This window comes from Mytilus galloprovincialis, chromosome 9, assembly GCF_965363235.1.
Source record: "Mytilus galloprovincialis chromosome 9, xbMytGall1.hap1.1, whole genome shotgun sequence".
Classification (NCBI taxonomy): Eukaryota; Metazoa; Mollusca; class Bivalvia; order Mytilida; family Mytilidae; genus Mytilus; species Mytilus galloprovincialis.
This window is the reverse complement of record NC_134846.1, coordinates 834,724-851,011: the sequence shown is the minus strand read 5'-3', so window position 1 is coordinate 851,011 and position 16,288 is coordinate 834,724. Positions and strand designations below refer to the sequence as shown.

The 16,288-nt window shown below is 38.2% G+C and overlaps 1 protein-coding gene across 1 annotated transcript in view; it reads left to right on the top strand.

Annotated features, from left to right (window-relative positions):
- LOC143044190 (uncharacterized) overlaps positions 1-16,288 on the top strand; it is a 67,692-nt gene that overhangs the window by 17,319 nt on the left and 34,085 nt on the right. The window contains exon 3 of the mRNA XM_076216084.1: positions 7,547-8,122. Within this exon, the coding sequence (XP_076072199.1) occupies positions 7,547-8,122 (576 nt within the window). The remainder of the gene's footprint in view (positions 1-7,546; positions 8,123-16,288) is intronic.

Here is a 16,288-nt window from a genome sequence, read left to right as displayed (position 1 = left end):
GTCTATATAAATGCCACCCTTTGGCGCCCTTTTGCAACTATACATGTTTTACAGTTCAGTGACGTTATGTGGACACGTTTGGGGTAATCGGACACATTTGGGGGGAAGGACACGTTTCTGAGTGTTACATATATATATAAGAGAAAAATTCAAGAGAGATACATTACTCCCACCGACCCTCAATTTTCAAAAGCTTACAACTTGAAAATGAATACATGATTCTATCAAAATATTTTTCACTTTTAAGATATAATATAAAATTACTTATCAAATGGATAAAATGCCCCAAGGGCCCATGCAGCTTGATATTACTGCAAATGTAAAATCTTGAATAGTTTAAGCAAGCATGGCTCCTTTTTATACGTTTGACATATCTACATTTGGATTGTGATTTTAATTTTGATAATTGGCATTTTTTTAAAGACATCAAGAAATTCAGTGGGCCATTCTTATGTAAAGACTCTTTAAAATAATTAAAAAAAAAAAACATTGACCAAGGAATTATGAATCTTAAAAATGTGCCACATATAGTTGACCTTCTTACTGCGTTCCGTAACTTTACCAACTTTGGTCTTTGGGTCAAGGGAACAACGGGCAAGTGCCTATCATGTGTACTTAGTGGGCAAAAAAGCTTTGCCGTAGGGGAAATTTAATGAAGGAAAGGAGGGGAGGGTCACCGTACACTTATTTGGACCTCAATTAAAAAACTTCCGTAACTTTCCCCACCTGGGTCTTTGGGACCAGGCAACCTTGGGCAAGTGCCTATCATTTGTACCTATTGGGCAAAAAACTTTGCCGTAGGGAAAATTTTATGAAGGAGAAGAGGGGGATGGTAAGGTCACCTTACCCTAACTTTGGACCTCAATGAAAAAAGTTCCGTAACTTTACTCACCTGGGTTTTTGGGTCAAGGCAACCATGGGCAAGTGCCTATCATGTGTACTTAGTGGACAAAAAAGCTTTGCCGTAGGGAAAATTCAATGAAGGAAAGGAGGGGAGGGTCACCCTACCCTAACTTTTGACCTCAATTAAAAAACTTCAGTACCTTTCCCCACCAGGGTCTTTGGGATCAGGCAACCTTGGCCAAGTGCCTATCATTTGTTCCTATTGTGCAAAAAAGCTTTGCCGTAGGGAAAATTTTATGAAGGAGAAGAGGGGGATGGAAAGGTCACCTTACCCTACTTTGGACCTCAATGAAAAAAGTTCCGTAACTTTACCCACCTGGGTTTTTGGGGTCAAGGCAACCATGGGCAAGTGCCTATCATGTGTACTTAGTGGTCAAAAAAGCTTTGCCGTAGGGAAAATTTGATGAAGGAGAAGAGGGGGATGGTAAGGTCTCCTTACCCTAACTTTGGACCTCAATGAAAAAAAGATCCGTAATTTTACCCACCTGGGTTTTTGGGTCAAGGCAACCATTGGCAAGTGCCTATCATGTGTACTTAGTGGGCAAAAAAGCTTTGCCGTAGGGAAAATTTAATGTAGGAAAGGAGGGTAGGGTAACCCTAATCTAACTTTTGACCTCAATTAGAAAACTTCCGTAACTTTCCCCACCTGGGTCTTTTGGATCAGGCAACCTTGGCCAAGTGCCTATCATTTGTTCCTATTGGGCAAAAAAGCTTTGCCGTAGGGAAAATTTGATGAAGGAGAAGAGGGGATGGTAAGGTCACCTTACCCTAACTTTGGACCTCAATGAAAAAAGTTCCATAACTTTACCCAACTGGATTTTTGGGTCAAGACAACCATGGGCAAGTGCCTATCATTTGTACTTAGTGGGCAAAAAAGCTTTGCAGTAGGGAACATTTAATGAAGGAAAGGAGGGGGTGGTGGGGTCACCCTACCCCGACTTTGGACCAAAATTTAAAAAGATCCGTAATTTTCCCCACCTGGGTTTTTGGGCCAAGGCAACCTTTGGCAAGTGCTTATCATTTGTACCTAGTGGGCAAAAAAGCTTTGCCGTAGGGAAAATTTTATGAAGGAGAAGAGGGGCAGGTAAGTTCGCCTTACCCTAACTTTGGACCTCAATGAAAAAAGTTCCGTAACTTTACCCACCTGGGTTTTTGGGTCAAGGCAACCATGGGCAAGTGCCTATCATGTGTACTTAGTGGTCAAAAAAGCTTTGCCGTAGGGAAAATTTTATGAAGGAGAAGAGGGGCATGGTAAGGTCACCTTACCCTAACTTTTGACCTCAATGAAAAAAAGATCCGTAATTTTACCCACCTGGGTTTTTGGGCCAAGGCATCCTTTGGCAAGTGCCTATCATTTGTACCTAGTGGGCAAAAAAACTTTGCCGTAGGGAAAATTTTATGAAGGCGAAGAGGGGGATGGTAAGGTCACCTTACCCTAACTTTGGACCTCAATGAAAAAAAGATCCGTAGTTTTACCCACCTGGGTTTTTGGATCAAGGCAACCATGGGCAAGTGCCTATCATTTGTACCTAGTGGGCAAAAAAGCTTTGCCGTAGGGAAAATTTAATGAAGGAAAGGAGGGGTGGGTCACCCTACCCTAACTTTTGACCTCAATTAAAAAACTTCCGTAACTTTCCCCACCTGGGTCTTGGGACCAGGCAACCTTAGGCAAGTGCCTATCATTTGTTCCTATTGGGCAAAAAAACTTTGCTGTAGGGAAAATTTTATGAAGGAGAAGAGAGGGATGGTAAGGTCACCTTACCCTAACGTTGGACCTCAATGAAAAAAGTTCCGTAACTTTACCCACCTGGGTTTTTGGGGTCAAGGCAACCATGGGCAAGTGCCTATCATGTGTACTTAGTGGTCAAAAAAGCTTTGCCGTAGGGAAAATTTGATGAAGGAGAAGAGTGGGATGGTAAGGTCTCCTTACCCTAACTTTGGACCTCAATGAAAAAAAGATCCGTAATTTTACCCACCTGGGTTTTTGGGTCAAGGCAACCATTGGCAAGTGCCTATCATGTGTACTTAGTGGGCAAAAAAGCTTTGCCGTAGGGAAAATTTAATGTAGGAAAGGAGGGTAGGGTAACCCTAATCTAACTTTTGACCTCAATTAGAAAACTTCCGTAACTTTCCCCACCTGGGTCTTTTGGATCAGGCAACCTTGGCCAAGTGCCTATCATTTGTTCCTATTGGGCAAAAAAGCTTTGCCGTAGGGAAAATTTTATGAAGGAGAAGAGGGGATGGTAAGGTCACCTTACCCTAACTTTGGACCTCAATGAAAAAAGTTCCATAACTTTACCCAACTGGATTTTTGGGTCAAGACAACCATGGGCAAGTGCCTATCATTTGTACTTAGTGGGCAAAAAAGCTTTGCAGTAGGGAACATTTAATGAAGGAAAGGAGGGGGTGGTGGGGTCACCCTACCCCGACTTTGGACCAAAATTTAAAAAGATCCGTAATTTTCCCCACCTGGGTTTTTGGGCCAAGGCAACCTTTGGCAAGTGCTTATCATTTGTACCTAGTGGGCAAAAAAGCTTTGCCGTAGGGAAAATTTTATGAAGGAGAAGAGGGGCAGGTAAGTTCGCCTTACCCTAACTTTGGACCTCAATGAAAAAAGTTCCGTAACTTTACCCACCTGGGTTTTTGGGTCAAGGCAACCATGGGCAAGTGCCTATCATGTGTACTTAGTGGTCAAAAAAGCTTTGCCGTAGGGAAAATTTTATGAAGGAGAAGAGGGGCATGGTAAGGTCACCTTACCCTAACTTTTGACCTCAATGAAAAAAAGATCCGTAATTTTACCCACCTGGGTTTTTGGGCCAAGGCATCCTTTGGCAAGTGCCTATCATTTGTACCTAGTGGGCAAAAAAACTTTGCCGTAGGGAAAATTTTATGAAGGCGAAGAGGGGGATGGTAAGGTCACCTTACCCTAACTTTGGACCTCAATGAAAAAAAGATCCGTAGTTTTACCCACCTGGGTTTTTGGATCAAGGCAACCATGGGCAAGTGCCTATCATTTGTACCTAGTGGGCAAAAAAGCTTTGCCGTAGGGAAAATTTAATGAAGGAAAGGAGGGGTGGGTCACCCTACCCTAACTTTTGACCTCAATTAAAAAACTTCCGTAACTTTCCCCACCTGGGTCTTGGGACCAGGCAACCTTAGGCAAGTGCCTATCATTTGTTCCTATTGGGCAAAAAAACTTTGCTGTAGGGAAAATTTTATGAAGGAGAAGAGAGGGATGGTAAGGTCACCTTACCCTAACGTTGGACCTCAATGAAAAAAGTTCCGTAACTTTACCCACCTGGGTTTTTGGGTCAAGACAACCACAGGCAAGTGCCTATCATGTGTACTTAGTGGTCAAAAAAGCTTTGCCGTAGGGAAAATTTAATGAAGAAAAGGAGGGGAGGGTCACCCTACCCTAACTTTTGACCTCAATTAAAAAAACTTCCGTAACTTTCCCCACCTGAGTCTTTTGGACCAGGCAACCTTGGGCATGTGCCTATCATTTGTTCCTATTGGACAAAAAAGCTTTGCCGTAGGGAAATTTTATGAAGGAGAAGAGGGGGATGGTAAGGTCACCTTACCCTCACTTTGGACCTCAATGAAAAAAATTCCGTAACTTTACCCACCTGGATTTTTGGGTCAAGGCAACCATGGGCAAGTGCCTATCATTTGTACTTAGTGGGCAAAAAAGCTTTGTAGTAGGGAACATTTAATGAAGGAAAGGAGGGAGTGGTAGGGTCACCCTACCCCGACTTTGGACCAAAATTTAAACAGATCCGTAATTTTACCCACCTGGGTTTTTGGGCCAAGGCATCCTTTGGCAAGTGCCTATCATTTGTACCTAGTGGGCAAAAAAACTTTGCCGTAGGGAAAATTTGATGAAGGCGAAGAGGGGGATGGTAAGGTCACCTTACCCTAACTTTGGACCTCAATGAAAAAAGTTCCGTAACTTTACCCACCTGGATTTTTGGGTCAAGGCAACCATGGGCATGTGCCTATCATGTGTACCTAGTGGGCATAAAAGCTTTGCCGTAGGGAAAATTCAATGAAGGAAAGGAGGGGAGGGTCACCCTACACTAATATGGACCTCAATTTAAAAACTTCCGTAACTTTCCCCACCTGGGTCTTTGGGACCAGGCAACCATGGGCAAGTGCCTATCATGTGTACTTAGTGGGCAAAAAAGCTTTGCCGTAGGAAAAATTTAATGAAGGAAAGGAGGGGTGGGTCACCTTACCCTAACTTTTGACCTCAATTAAAAAACTTCCGTAACTTTCCCCACCTGGGTCTTGGGACCAGGCAACTTTGAGCAAGTGCCTATTATTTGTTCCTATTGGGCAAAAAAACTTTGCCGTAGGGATAATTTTATGAAGGAGAAGAGGGGGATGGTAAGGTCACCTTACCCTAACTTTGGACCTCAATGAAAAAAGTTCCGTAACTTTACCCACCTGGGTTTTTGGGTCAAGGCAACCACGGGCAAGTGCCTATCATGTGTACTTAGTGGTCAAAAAAGCTTTGCCGTAGGGAAAATTTAATGAAGAAAAGGAGGGGAGGGTCACCCTACCCTAACTTTGGACCTCAATTAAAAAAACTTCCGTAACTTTCCCCACCTGGGTTTTTGGACCAGGCAACCTTGGGCAAGTGCCTATCATTTGTTCTTATTGGACAAAAAAGCTTTGCCGTAGGGAAAATTTTATGAAGGAGAAGAGGGGGATGGTAAGGTCACCTTACCCTAACTTTGGACCTCATTGAAAAAAGTTCCGTAACTTTACCCACCTGGATTTTTGGGTCAAGGCAACCATGGGCAAGTGCCTATCATTTGTACTTCGTGGGCAAAAAAGTTTTGTAGTAGGGAACATTTAATGAAGGAAAGGAGGGAGTGCTAGGGTCACCCTACCCCGACTTTGGACCAAAATATAAAAAGATCCGTAATTTTACCCACCTGGGTTTTTGGGCCAAAGCATTCTTTGGCAAGTGCCTATCATTTGTACCTAGTGTGCAAAAAAACTTTGCCGTAGGAAAAACTTTATAGAGGAAAGGAGGGGGATGGTAAGGTCACTTTTCCCTAACTTAGGATCTCAATGAATAAAGTTCCCCAGTTTAGTCTTTGGGTCAAGGCAACCACGGAAAAGTGAATATAATGGTTATCAGCTTTATTTTCAATCGTATAATTTCTATAAGCTTGAAGATCTAATTGTATCGCTATACACTAGTTTAGTGTAACCTGTTGTTATCAATTATTATTATCAGACAATAACCCATCCCTTATCAGAGAGAAAGGAGAAAGGGTTACTTAGCTAAAACGTTTTTTAGATTCCCAGCTTAAAAAAAAGTTGTATTTAATACACGAATAAATAATTAAACTTCGCCTGTGTTAAAATGGAATAACATTTCATTTTCTTACTGGAAAGTATTTGTCATCATATTCATAAGTACGTTTCGTGTTATTGCAAGTCTTCGGTTTTTAGGCATGATCAGTTTGGCGCGTTTTCATTATTGTTTGCTGGTTTATTGTTCGCTAGCTTGATGCATCTTATTATTCGCTGGCTTACTGTTCCCTAGCTTGAGTCTGGTCGTTATAACATCTGAGAAACGTACATAATTACGTAAATTTAACCTTGATCACTCATAAAAAGTGAGAAATTCATATGACAAAAAAACTATAATTTTTTTCAACCAGACGCTGTACCATTTGAAATAGGTCAAGACCAAAGAACATATAACAAACGGAATATAAGGTTATTACATCCAGGTATTCTATCTTAATACTGAAAAAATAAAGCTCTATACAAATAGTTTTCGCCGTCGCTGGATAGTAATACCTATGTCTCACTCTGCAACATTTTCCATTCACTGTTAATAGATTAAAGCCAAAGTCTGGTAGGAAATGTGTAAATATGAATTTCCTGTTTTCCCTGCATTACTTATAAATGGACTTACGTTTTCTGCCAGTGAACATTGCATGGAGTCTGCAGTTATTTTTTTTTTAAAAACATTTATAAAATTCTTAAAGTAGGTGAGAGACTGGGTTCCGCGGAACACTTACGATATTTTTTTTATGAAGACTAGACCTTTGGTTTTCCCGTTTGAATGGTTTTAAAGTAGTAAATTTTGGGAGGCCTTGAAAGCTTGCTATTCGGTGTGAGCCAATGCTACGTGTTGAGGACCGTGCTTTCACCAATTATGGTTTAATTTTACAATTGTGACTTGGATGTAGAGTTGTCTCATTAGCACCCATACCACATCTTCTTATATCTTTTTAGTTTAGTTTAGAGTGTTATGTTTTAATATCGATTTTTGAATTTTTAGGTGAAAATACGATTTTTTAAATAACAAAAATTCACGTATTCGCTAGCTATAATCAATAGTTTTGATTAGAAAATAACACTCTGTAAATATTAGACCAATTGGGTCATTATTTACCTTGGAAAGGTGGATCCAATTATATTATATATGGAAAATACAATGCCTTATATCTTTTCTTATGTTGATTAAATATAATAATAAAAATTGATATGAATACCTGTCTTTTGCGGCTTCAAATATTAAACCTTGTCTTTTTTTAATTGAAAATATGTCAAATAAGAATGAATCTGGTGTTCACTATTAACTGAATTAAAATTGTATTATATTTTATTTTCCTAGTTCCACCTTCCAAACCTGATGGCGTTTCATTAGTTCATACGCAAGCAGCTTCATCAGTGATCACAACCAATATTATGGATTATAACTCTTCATCACCTTCTACCGCAGTGACATCAAAAGAAAATGAAGTTGTATCTGCATCACCTACCGACAAACAGAACCATACCACTGCGATGCAAACCACTGGTTATGATACAATATCTACCCCTTATCCTGGTGATGATGTTTCTTTCAACGTCAGCTACACAGCTACTACATATTCATCACAACAAACTACAGCAGAACAAGTAATAGCTGAAGGTGATAACATAACAGTTGTCTGTACAGGAGATGTTGGAAAGCCTCCAGCAGAACATATCTTCCAAAAGTATCTTAGAGACCACACTTTATCTATGACCTATACACCCACTGAAACATCTTTATCGGACATTTCAGAAAATTGCACATATAATCGTACAAGTAACCTAACTTTTCAAGTAACAGCTGAAGACAACAATGCAGTGATACGATGTGTTGTTAATTCGTCGTTGGTAGTGTCGGCTCTGTATGTAGAAACGGACCCAATAGAAGTCTACTGTAAGTAATTATTTAAACTTTGCTATCTGATTTGTGATTAAAAGTAAAATCACAAAAATACTGAACTCAGAGGAAAATCAAATTGGAAAGTCCATAATCACATGGAAAAATCAAATGAAAAAACACATCAAAAACGAATGGACAACAACTGTCATATTCCTGTCTTGGTACAGGCATTTTCATAGGTTTCATATGTAAATTACGCACTTTTATATAGCATAACACTCTAGATGCTATTTGGATATAATATAATAAATTTGATTAGAATTTGTGAATTCTATAAGATTATTTAATTTCTGTTTGCATAAAAACAGACAAAAATATGAACACCTACGTTACGAGTTTACGGAATGCAGAACTGCTTGACAATAATAGACTAAAAGACCAAAGCATAAAATGCACAAAAATGGATTTTTCAAACTTGATTTTTTTTATTTTTATCTTTTATTTATATATAACTTTTGACTCTTCGTGTGTTTTAGAACGAATTAAGCAATTATAATTTAATTGACAATTACAATTTCTACAAAACTTCCTTGCCTATGAACGGGATTACTTTGCCAAAAATGATTTGACAAAAGTCAATGTAAGCAAGATGTGCATCTTCTTCAAAACACTTAGAGTGTGAAATGCACATTTACACAACTCTTTAAATGTCATGCATTATTTGGTCTCATATACAACTAACAGTTCTTTTGATTGTTTTTAATTGATTGCACGCAGTAAACATATTTATGTTAAAGCACGTATACTGTGGATTTATTGAATGTTTTGGGAAATGGGTTATTCTTTTTATAAAAAAACTAACAGTATTGTAATCAAGAACCGACTCTGTTAAAATTTTGGATATAGTTTCTAAAACTGTTCGTAAAAATCGTTCTCATGGACGTAGAAAAAATCGCAATCAAAGAAAATTTCGGACCAACCATACAAATATTACGAACCTAATTTCGATTTCAAAAATCAACGGCAGACATTATCTGTTAACCAAGCTCTATTCTTTACCTATAAATAAATAAAATAAAATTTTAGAGGATTGCAACACAATTTCATATTACAGTCCAAAGTATGAAATCGTTCAAATTATAATGGCATATTGTTGTTCTAAATTGTTTCCCAAAATTGATCTCCCTGAAGATCATAAAAACATTTTATTAAAATAAAGTATGTCAATAAAGGTTTTGATTTTGTAAATATTGCCGGTATTTTAAACGACCATTCTATTAAAGACCAATTTCCTGGATATTTTGATAATACTGAACTCTCTCTTATTTGTTATAATTACAAGAAATCTACACGGAAATATGTGTTTATTTATAGCCAATTGTGTAAAGATGTAAATATCATTGAAAATACACCTATGTCATGTAATTGCAGTAATTCCGAATACACTTATGGCCTATTTCCCATGTCCTAACAGGAGACCTTAACATAGTTCGCGACCGAGAGTTATAATCATTCCTCAATACAGGACCTAAATATCGTCCCCGTCAATTATTAATTGGAATGAGTGTCGTATTATCATCAATGACTCACTCCGTACCTACTGTTTGAAATGGTAAAAACGGAAAAAAGCTGACAAACACTCTTTGGACTTTTTTTTTAAATTCAGTAATGAAGATAGTTGATATTCGAATACAACATTTTAAAGAACATTTTACTCTAAACAACAACCATAAAAACCATATTACGCGTATTAAACAATAACTAAAAGAACTAGCTAAGGAATTTGTTTTCTTCCTGGCTGATAAAGCTGCTATTAATATCATTATTGTTTGACGTAAATTTTATACTGAGTTTCTACAAAAGGAAATCACGAATTCACCAACATTCTAACATGGACGTCAAGTTGGTTACCTATTCCCTATTCCCTATTCCCTATTCGTTACCTATTCGTTACCTATTCCCTATTCCCTATTCGTTACCTATTCCCTATTCCCTATTCGTTACCTATTCGTTACTTATTCGATTTTTAATATCCTTCCCTCTTTTTAATCAAGTCTCCCAAACAAAGTTTGGAGACTTATTGTTTTTGCTCAGTTCTTATTATTTTTATGTCACCCCTATGGAAATAGGGGTGATATATTGTTATTGTTCCGAATTATTCTTCCACACTTTTTGTCCAGCTTAGTTCTCGGAGATGACTTGACATACATTAATAAAACTGTACCATAATGACAATCCCCATGTACAGATGTGCAGTTAGGGTCTGAAATTTTCAAGATGGTCGCCGTTACCATGGAAACGGCAAAAATGTGAAAAACCGAAAAATGGTCCAAAATAAACGAAACTTTCAGACTTTGTAACTGGTCAGGCGAAAGCGTGAAATCCATCTTAAAAACTTTCAAAATGGCTACCGTTGCCATGGAAACAGTCCAAACGTGAAAAAAACGAAAATAATTCCTTAATTAATTCATAGTAAATCAACCGTTACAGATACGACCCCTAATACTCCCCCTTTGTAACAAGAATATGAACTGTAGAATTCATTGCCGTTGGAATTTTTGAGATTGCTGCTGTTACCATGGAGAAAAGGCTAAAAGTGCAATATTGACCCATATGGTAAAAAAAACGTCAAAGTATCATTTTCTTGCAAATTTTAAGCTCATTCCCGGTAAAATGCTATTGAAACGTCATCTGTCCTTGAAATTTTCAAAATGGCCGTCGTTGTCATGGAAACAGCAAAAAAAAAAAAAAAAAAAAAAAATCGCAACTTTCAGGCAAAATTCTGTAATCATGACTATGTGCATACGATCAAATACAAATCTGTACTGCAAAACATCTTCTAGAATATGCTAGAAGAAAACTAATATAGAATTTAACGTGCTTCTATTCTATACATAAATCGTGCTTTGAAGAAAGAATCGCCACTGAAAGCGGAGAAACACGAAGAGTACACATAAGTGACATTTCTGCACTTGCACTAAATTACACATCCGTTAATCGAACACCTGCTACAATATACACATGAGCTAAAAATCAATCGATAAGCGTGTAATTAAATTGTACAAGATAAGATACATGTATCGTGTGATGCGCGAGTAATTGAAGAATAAAATGAACAGTTAGTATGCCGCTCCGTCAATATATACACATGTTGTCTGTCCAAGGTCCCCTCTAAAAAGAATAGTAATATGCTCAAGTCCACGATAATATACTTGAGTATCACGTGACACCACCTTCCTACTTGTGCGCGTGTCTAATTTTACATTTAAACGGATTCCCCAACTATATATAGACATCACTCTTAGTCTACGAGAAGAGAAAGGGGGGGGGGGGGGGGGGGGTCAAAGGCATGTATACTAGACGTGTCATCTGACTTTTGTACACTCAAACTGGTTGCTGCTACTCTGACAATGTCCGGAACGGGGTGACATCCTCAGCTATTGCTTGCAATGGCAAATCTAGTTATTATGTCACCCGATCGACAATGTCGGGTGACATATTGCTTTTCCTCTGTTTCTTTTTCTGTATTATTATTATTATTATTATACTTCCACCTATTTTGTCCGGCATGTTTTTTGGAGTGAAATGGAACCAATCTTAATGATAGTTCACTATAAGGTGGAACAAAAAATTTCTGGGTGCAGGTGGGTCTAAGACCATAAAAAATGGCTGCCGTTTCCATGGAAACAGAATAATTGTGAAAAATTCCAGTTTTTGGTTTTGGTGAATAATTTGGAGATGCTTAAACTCAGAATCATCATATTTTGATACAATGTAGGTGCCAGCCATATACTGGTTTTGGATGATTTTGGCAATCATTGGAACTGCTATGTTGCCATGGAAACTGCACCAAAAATTTCAAAAATATCAAAATGCTCCAAATTTTTTGAAACTTCATGGTAACAATGAGCAACATTGGTAGATGTTGAATTTGGCGTTGGAATTTCCAAAATGTCTGCCGTTACCATGGAAACACAGCATAAGTGTCAAAATGCTCTAAAAACTTCAGGGTTTGGTGAATAATTTTGATATGCTTGAACTTGAAATCAACAATTTTTTACACAATATAGTTATCCACTATATACAGGTTTTGATTCATTTTGACAATCATTGAAACTACTCTGTTACCATGGATACAGGATCAAATATCTGTGAAACTTTTGACAATGCTCTTATTATACTGAAAATTTACAGAAAGATATATTGCAATTCATAGATCTGCATTCACTGTTAAGTTGTTTTGAAATGGCTACCGTTTAGTGACAATGGGGGGAAGGGTGACATCCGCTATTGCTTGCAATGGCAATTCTAGTTCTTCTTCTTCTTCCTCTTCTTCTTCCGCCACTTTAAAAATGAACTTGTCCGCAGCATTTCTCCAAAACTACTTGTCAGATTTACTTAGGGTTTCATTAAATGTTAGACTAATAAGTCTAGGTGAGCCATCATTCGTTCATTTGTGCATTGGGGTCTATTAAGGGGTATTTTGGGGGGCAGAAAGAAGGGAGGGGTTTGCTATAGAACCCTATGGGATTTTATTTTCTAAAATTTTCAAATGAATATAACTTGAAAACTAGATCCATGCACCATTCAGAAATGATTAAAGGACAATAAAACAAATCACATGAAATATAGGGGAGTCCCTGGGGGGTCATCCCTACCCCATTCAATTCGAGAATATGCTTTTAACTTGTAAACTGTCCAGATCCCCACCCCTAAACCATATATATTCTTGTATGGGACAATTTGAGAATGTACTATTATCTTGTAAACGGTCCAGATCCCCACCCCTAAACCATATATATTCTTGAATAGGACGATAAAACAAATCAAATGAAATTAAATGGAAGTCCCTGGGGGTCATCCTCACCCCGTTCAATTTTAGAATGTGCTATTATCTTGTAAACGGTCCAGATCCCCACCCCTAAACCATATATATTCTTGTAGGGGACAATAAAACTAATCAAATGAAATTTAATGGAAGTTCCTGGGGGTCATCCCCACCCCGTCTAATTTGAGAATGTACTATTATCTTGTAAATGGTCCAGATCCCCACCCCTAAACCATATATATTCTTGTAGGGGACAATAAAACAAATGGAATGAAATTAAATGGAAGTTCATTGGGGTCATCCCCACCCCGGTCAATTTGAGAATGTACTATTATCTTGTAAATGGTCCAGATCCCCACCCCTAAACCATATATATTCTTGTAGGGGACAATAAAACTAATCAAATGAAATTTAATGGAAGTTCCTGGGGGTCACCCACACCCCTTCTAATTTGAGAATGTATTATTATCTTGTAAATGGTCCAGATCCCTACCCTAAACCATATATATTTTTGTAGGGGACAATAAAACAAATGGAATGAAATAAAAGGAAAGTCCATAGGGGGTCAGCCCACCCCCTCTTGTTTGAAAACTTGTAAACGGTCAACATCCCCACCCCTAAACTATATATATTTTTGTAAGGGACAATAAAACTAATCAAATGAAATTAAATGGAAGTTCATTGGGGTCATCCCCACCCCGTTCAATTTGAGAATGTACTATTATCTTGTAAATGGTCCAGATCCCCACCCCTAAACCATATATGTTCTTGTAGAGGACAATAAAACAAATAAAATTAGATAAAAGGGAAGTCCTGAGGGGGTCATCCCACCCCCTCTTGTTTGAAAAATTGTAAACGGTCAACATCCCCAACCCTAAACCATATATATTCTTGTAGGGGACAATAAAATAAGTAAAATGAAATGTAGGTAAAGTCCCTGGGGGTCTACCTTTTAACTGCTTTATGTCCGTATGTTTGAAGATGGATATTGGTTCGAAGGGATGAAATCACCGTGTTAGCGCTTGCATAAAAAAAAGATGTGGTATGATTGCCAATGAGACAACAACCCACAATAGACCAAAATGACACAGAAACTATTAACTATAGGTCAATGTACAGCCTTCAACAATGAGCATAGCTCAAATCGTGTAGTCACCTATAAAAGGCTCAGATATGACAATTTCAAACAATTCAAACAACAAAACTAACGGCCGTATTTTGTCACGTACTCGGGGTAGTGACTTCTGGGTATCGTACCAAAGTTTACCCCTGGATATTGGAAGCTGCACCGTTTCTTATATTTTTATCTTTAATTTGTTAACTTTTGTCTCTGACACACAATAACAATTTGTGGGACGTGTTGCTGTCTTTGAACAGACCTTGTGTTAAGCAACAACCAGTGCTAACCTGTGCACTATTCCAAACCTTGCTAATGTCTACCTATGCGCTACTATCCTGTGCACCGCTATCCTGTGCACTATCTGGCTTATTCAGCCTGTGCACTGCCTAACCAGTGCACGTATTTCCGCACAGTCGCCTATGCACCTATTACCCGGTGCGTAAATACAACTTTAATACTCCTGCAACCTTATTCAGGTACGCAGATAGATTCTTATTCAGATTCTATTAATTCTTTTATAAAGTGTAAATAATTACCTTTTCCCTTCTTTAAGGCGTCTGGATTATCCATCAAGCGACCCTTGTTCTGACAGCACATCAGCTTATATACTAAGGTTTTGGACCATACCATTTAATTTGGACGATACCATATGTCTTATTCATATGAGTGTTTATAATTACCTAACCCTTAATGCTAAAACGTTTGAAAGACGGCCCTTATGTTTACGACTACCGATCGGAATATTTCCGGATATGCTAACCACGACCGGTCCGTTACTGATTCTAAATATTATAAATATCCATAGCAATGTAAACAAAACAAAACCGAAAGTAGACAACTGTTCAACTTTCAAACATAACGAGTTCGTATAACAATGTTTCAGCTTGATAAAAGAAATAAGATGAACCCTAGTAAAATAAAACTGATGAACCATGTTCATCACATTACCCACGCCTCCAGAAAATGCGTCCCCGCATTCATCGAAATCAATTGAGCACATCTACATCAAGTGGACATTTTTCAGTCCCAAACTCTATCCGGGTATTGCCTCGAGCCATGCCATTTAAAAACCACAATTATAACCGTTACTTCTTCAGTAGCTAACCACTAGAACAACTCGTAGATGTATGATCTACCCGACATGACAAGATTCCCACTCAACTGTATACTATTGTCCTTACACTGGAGGAAACGTTAAACATGGACATCAACTTAAACACATCAACTTTATCCTAAGAACCCTTACTTCTTGATTGAAACATGCATGCTGACAGATTTTTGAGCAACCAATTTTAACCTTTAAAACCAACAAGCCAAATGTTACATTTGAAAACCACTAAAAATATCAAAGCCAAAACCGGTATGAAATAATTTTGCCTAACAACCGGCCACTTATGGACCACTCAAAGAGCTTGTTGAGAGGGATCTTTAACGTGCACAAAGCGTGGTACTCCTTGAACACGGGACCTCGGATTTAACGTCCCCATCCGACGGACATACATATTAAAATATACAATAAAATAACATTTAGATAGTGATTCCTTCACTTCTCCATTACTATTTTTTTTTATATTTATATACATGATAGGTTATATATACAACAATGAGATCCAAATTATCGAACAAAATCATGAAGCCATGCCGGCTGTTTGGTAACCCTGCGTGGACGCCCTGCGTAGCCTGACTCATCCCTTGAATCACTTTGATCAACAATGTTGTCAGCACTATCAAGCTCCTCATTGAAAATTTCGGGCAACACACTTTCCGGCACAAAAGCATCATTATTATTTTCGTTCCTCTCTGTTTCTCCTCTCAGTAGTTGGCCCTTGCACAACCTCATTCTATCTACATGTATGACCTGTGGTCGGCCACGCCTACCACAGTTAATGAGATAGTTAACATCCGAGTATTCTTTAAGAACTCGAAAAGGACCACGCCAGTAAGATGTGAATTTTGGAGAATGACCAGCTTTTCGAATGGGAAAGAATACATATACTTGGTCGTCTTTCCTAAATTTGCACCAGTTTAACTGTTTGTCATAATACTTTTTCTGACGCACCATTTCCTGTCCTACGTGTTTTCTAACAAAGTGGTGAGCTTCTTCCATTCGTTCTTGAAGTTCCCATGCCCATCTGTTTTGTGGAATTTTCTTTAAATAATCAGGTACATCGTACATGAGGTCCACAGGTGTAGCAACTTCGCGACCTAACATCATGCGATTAGGCGTACATCCTGTGGTCTCATGTTGAGCTGATCTATATGCCATCATAAC